This window comes from Crocuta crocuta, unplaced genomic scaffold (genome assembly GCF_008692635.1).
Source record: "Crocuta crocuta isolate KB4526 unplaced genomic scaffold, BGI_CrCroc_1.0 scaffold8932, whole genome shotgun sequence".
Taxonomy (NCBI): Eukaryota; Metazoa; Chordata; class Mammalia; order Carnivora; family Hyaenidae; genus Crocuta; species Crocuta crocuta.
The window spans coordinates 6,163-12,005 of NW_027527787.1; the positions used below are offsets into that span (position 1 = coordinate 6,163).

The 5,843-nt window shown below is 38.8% G+C and overlaps 1 protein-coding gene across 1 annotated transcript in view; it reads right to left on the reverse strand.

Annotated features, from left to right (window-relative positions):
• Window positions 1-3,893, reverse strand: part of ITM2A (integral membrane protein 2A) — a 5,769-nt gene extending 1,876 nt beyond the window's left edge. Inside the window, 1 exon segment of the mRNA XM_077773588.1 lies at window positions 3,690-3,893. Within this exon segment, the coding sequence (XP_077629714.1) occupies window positions 3,690-3,800 (111 nt within the window). The 5' untranslated portion in view covers window positions 3,801-3,893.
• Between the last annotated feature and the right edge of the window lie 1,950 nt (window positions 3,894-5,843).

Below are 5,843 nucleotides of genomic sequence, written 5' to 3' on the forward strand. Positions count from 1 at the left end.
TTCTACCAAACATTATTTTAAGATAACTTCTGATATTTAATAGATGTGAAAATATCCAATTATATTAACCTTCTTTCTGGCATTCATAAATCCAACTGCAGACATAAAGTTTTTTTCAAAATACACAATTCTAGAATCAGCTGAAAATAACCATTCACTTATGAAATAAATTACCTTCTTTAAATAAAGTAAATGGAAGTTGTTAGTTTTTAGACTTTTACAGAGATATAATCACTAACTTTCTGGAATATAATTATGTTGCTTTACTCTTTCTTGTTAATCAACTTTTTTGCCAACTTAAAGGTGAATTAATGTCTTGTGATTTATTAAATGATTTTCAAAAAGCTGGTTTTTAAAATTTGTTTTATCTTAGAAGATCTATAAGACAGATATGTCATTTCTCCCTATTTTAAAAATTAAAATATTCTAAATGAGATATATTTCATAATGCTCCTAATTTTAGTGAGAAATTAGTTTTTCTAATATCACCCATTGTTCTGTAATTATTTATAGCATGAATGTAATAATGTTTTCCACGTTCTGGGGTAAAACACTAGATTTTACAGTAGAATGTTTGTGGTAGCTGGGCACAAAAGCTGTGTGTTTAACAATAAAATTCTGTTAAATCCATAATTTGTTCAAGAATTGGAACAAGAAAGATCCAAAGCAAATAAGTAACTGATTGATTCTGTATTCTTCCCAAGGTAATGGACCAAGGGACCCTCTGATCCCATGATTTTATGCCACAATATGTTCTAAGCAGCACTGCTTATCTATTCAAAGATAGAATAAATGAAATCAAATTTAGTTCCTTGCAATTAGTGAGTAAATCATTCAGACTGGTGTAAAAATAGAGTTGTTTCAGTATTTCAGGCCATTAACTCTTCCATGACAACGACTATAAAGTTTATGACACCTAATTAATCTTCAATTAATTGGGTGAAAACAGATACACGGATTCTAAGGAGAGAAAATTATTTGCTAAATGGTTTGTCAAAAAATGATCTTTCTTTAAAATTCAAAGNTCTCTCTCTCTCCCAGAAATAAATAAAAAAATAAAAAATAAAATAAAATAAAATAAAATTCAAAGAAATTTGGTATTCACATTTTCTTAGCTGAATTCATTTAAATTGAAACCTTCCATTAATACTGTATAACCCTTGAAGGTTGTTACTTGTCCTAATAGTTTTCTGAAAATGTAAATTATTTCTATTAAAAACCTAACCTAAAATTAACATTACAAAAATAGAATTATAAGTTNGTCTCCCCATCTCTCTGACCCTCCCCTGCTCATGCTGTCTGTCTCTCTATCTCTCAGAAATTAAAAAAAAAAAATTTTTTTAAATTCCCTACCATGCTAAGAAGGATTTTTTTTCATTTAAATTAGCTGGAATTCAGGATGGTGTGGATTCTCATTTACCATAGCTAATTTCTCTCTAAACTGTATCTTAAATTCATTGTGTACAACCTCTGACATACTATTCTGTTGTGCTAAGTTTATTTTTTTTAACATTTTTAAGGTTTATTTATTACTGAGAAACAGAGAGAGACAGAGCATGAGCATGGGAGGGACAGAGAGAGGGGGAGACACAGAATCCTAAACAGTTTCCAGGCTCTGAGCTAGCTGTCAGCCCAGAGTCCTATGACACAGGGTCAGAACTCACAAACTGCAAGATCATGACCTAAGCCAAAGTCAGAAACTTAACTGACTGAGCCACCCAGGCGCCCCAGTTGTGGTCAGTTTCTGATGAGGAGATTAATACATCACAATATAATGATATAATGTGCCAAGTATTATTAAATCATTGTCCTTTAGTGGCCAGGTCAAGATCTTTTGGAAGTTTCTCCAACACATAACAAAGAAATATAATCATGTTCATGAACAAATGTTCATTTTTGTTTACTCCTCATCACACCACAGGCGTGGCAGAAGTACTGCTTGCATATTAACTGTATCCAACTACAAGTCATGAAGTTTTTGGTGGTGAGAGAAAAATAAAGGGATTACTGTGTGGCTATACTTAACTACTGACATCTAATTAGACCTCCCAATAAATCTGGCTATGTTTCACTTACGAAGTGAGTAGGACAGTTACATATTTGATCTTCTGTCATTTAATCAAGACCTAAACAATGCAAAGGAGCTTTACTTTTGAGTTCTGAAATGTATAATACCCAAAAGCGAGTTTGATTGCTCATTCAGATATTAAAAATTTCTGTGATAAAAACACATAAAAGCACATAATCATTTCAAATTGTATGCATAAGTTTTACTACATGGATTCTCATTTCACTCTAAGTATTTTTAAAAATTCCACTCTTGGGGTGCCTGGGTGGCTCAGTCGGTTAAGCGTCTGACTTCAGCTCAGGTCATGATCTCACAGTTCATGGGTTCGAGCCCGCATCGGGCTCTGTGCTGACAGCCAGCTCAGAGCCTGGAGCCTGTTTCAGATTCTGTATCTCCTCCTCTCTCTCTGACCCTCCCCTGCTCTCTCTCTCTCTCTCTCTCTTTCTCTCAGAAATAAATAAAACATTATAAAAAATTTTTAAATTCCACTCTGAACACATATGTTAAAACTTTAAAAAGAGAAGAAGATAAATTAAGACAGATCTGGAAACTCTGACACTGCACAGATTTTGTAGAACAGGAAGGAAATACAATTGTCCCTTTTAACATTGAGATTTTACTGAGGAAAATGAGTAGTTTCCAAACACTGGAAAGCTGTTAGATGTTTAAAGGAAATAGAAATTGGACTAAAGAAATAATGGTTAACACTTTGCGGGGAAACTACCTCAATTTCTGGCAATGCTAGAAGTTTAAATTACAAGGTCAGACCTGTTTCAGATCTCTCTATGGGGGGGACAGGTAGAAGGGATATCACGAAAATGAAGTACTTAAAAGAAGAAAAAATAAACCTCAGCATTTCTTTTTAGGCATGAATAGTGTTGCCTTTAGGAAATGCCACTCTGGAAACATACAAGGATCTTGCAGTAAAAAGTTACAGTGAACATCTCACATTTTAATTTGAAACTAACCTCAATTCTGACAGCTCCTTTGACAAATGCTTAAAACTGCCTATGACTAGGGAGAAATTGAAAATATACACAAGGCGGACACATACACATACTAGTCCCAATCCATACCGCTTTGAGTCAAAGCTGTCCTTCACCCCACACCCCACACCCCACACCCACAAACATTCATAGATCCTAGAAAGACTTAAATTACCATATCAAAAGTAAATAAAGAACAATTAAATCTCTTCCCTTTGCTCACCCTGAGTATCCGCTCCATCCTTGTGGATGCTCTATGCACCCCTGGAGCTGGACACTGAACAAAGTGCCCCTCTCGGTGACTCCCCCCCAACATGTTCCCCAGGAGATGGTGACATCGGGTCCCAAGGATTCTCCTCAAACTCTCTTTAACATCCCTTCAAGATATACCACATGGGCTAGAACTGAAGGAAAGTACTGCGATGCACAGGGATGTTAAGGGGCGTGGGGAACTGCAGGCTGAAGGTGGCATGACTAGAGGTAACTGGGGAAACCGGTAAACCAGATAAACAGAGTGAAGGGGGCAGCTTTCATTTTGTCCTTTGTCAATTGCCTCTTCCTTCCACCCACCAAGCCACCTTGTCTTCACCTTACTGACCCTAGTAGGCAGTCTGGGGTGAAGTGGGTACTGCTACCTTTCGGGTCAAGATCTGAGCTCCAACCGTTCGGTTTACCAGGGTCTCCACGTCTTGCCGCACGTCCTCTTTTTGCACGGCTGTGGGTGTGTTGAAGGCTATTTTCACCATCGTGAATCTTTGGGCCACGCGATAAGGCGCAGCTGGAATCAGCGTCTTGGGCTGCAGGTTGTAAAAAGAAGAGATCGCGTTAGCCCTAACAGGCCCTACTTTCTCCCTCGGCTGTCTTAAGCAGCTGCAAACCCAGGTCTGGGGATACTTATGACGCAGTCCCAAGCTGGGTAGGAGACGGTGGGAGGGCCCAGGGAGGGGCTGAGGGAGGAATGGGAAGGGGTCCAAATGCTGGGATGGGGGGGGCAAGAGGAAAGAGAAGGGGAGGTGGAGCCCATGGGCAGCTGGGGCTTGAAGTGCCTCACCTGCACTACAGGCATGCTCCCACCCACCTTCTGCACCCTCAGATAAGAGCAAGACAGGAAGAAAGCCTGCTGTGTTGTGTTTTTATGCCTCTGTCCAGGCCACAATAGCCACAGAGTCTGATTTTGTTTTCCCAAACCTGAGCCTGGCCCCCTATGGGGCCAGGAACTGTAACTTGGCATCAACTCAATCTTCCTCAGCTCTGCACTCACACAGGTCCCAAAAGCACAGTCCATGACTATTGTGTACCTTTATAATAATATCTTCCCTTTAAAGAACACAGAAATCTGTTTATAGATACTTGGTTCATTCTCTCATCATCTTGTTTTCTTTCTTGGCATTTGTTTGTTTTGTAATTTCAGTTCCCCAACCCAGAGCAATGCTAAGTCAGAAATATAGCACTTCTGCCTCTTAAACTCCCCATTTTGCAGGTAGGACAGGATGACACAGAGGAGGGTGGAAATCTCATAGTGAATCTCTGCAATAATCCAGACCTTTCACTTTCTCAGATCATGGAAACCAGAATAGGCTGTCAGTACAGACGTTTCTCTTCAGCCACCAGTTGTGAGATCTGCAGGGAGAAAAGCAAAGGTGTGTGTATACCTATGCATTTAGGGAGGTGGAAGCTTTAAAAAAGCAATAATCCCAAAGAGGGATGAGTTAGAAAGCATTGTTCGAACATTTACATGTACAGCTAGTATAATCATGCCATTTCTTCACAGTCAGTTCTGCCTGATTAGTGAAACTGATAGACAACCTCGCTATGTGAAATTCTTGCTGTGGAGGTTAGTAACTAAAGGTGGTAGTGTTACTGTCTTAGTCTTCTGCCAAAGACAGTAGAAGGATCTGTTGTATAAAGGCAATAACACACACACACACACAAAAAATCCAGTTTGTGGTAGAGAATCCTCCATCCACTCATACTTATTAAAGACATTTGAATATGTTACCATCCTTCCGTCCAAGAAACTTCAGGTTGGAGTTTTCCCCACTGAGGTTTCCTGGACTCTGAAGCCTGTTGCCTGTTATCTATTATGGGAGCTTTGTTAAGACACCCTTAATTTTCTCTGATAAGGTGCAGACAGGAAGGTACATGGAGAATAGTGGGGAGCCTTGCCTTACACAGGGCCACATGTTCAAGTTTGCTTAGGGATATTGGTATTGTGTTTTCTTTTGTTTTGTTTTGTTGACTTATTCTTCTTCAGGTCTGGCCATTATAATTTAACATTTATCAAGCAACCTTCAGTGTAGGCTATGGAAATCTTATCTTCCCAAGATATTTCTTTTTACAGTTACTTTATGCTTGCCATCACCTTTATGACAACTCAGCCTAGGTTCTTTGGCAGTTTGTCCCCATTATCCACACCACACAGATGGCTGAACAAATGGTTGCTCCTACATATTTACCTATCAAGAGCAAGGTGCTGGATAAGATAGTAATGTATTATATTATCTTAGTGTATCTTCCCTGAAATGTGGTCAGGCAGAAGGAACAGGGACTCTTTCCATTTTTCAGATGAATGGACCCAGACTTTAATAACAACCAAAGGTGTATGTGATTGATTACTGGTTATGTGACATAGAGCAAGCCTCCTCATCTTCTTGTGCCTCATTTCCTTCCTCAGCAGAATGGTGCAATATTTTCATCCTGTTGCTGTGAGGATCATTTAGTATAATACAGGAGAAAACATCTTTTAAATCATGAAAAGGATAGGAAGTTAAAATAGTCGGTTACACTAG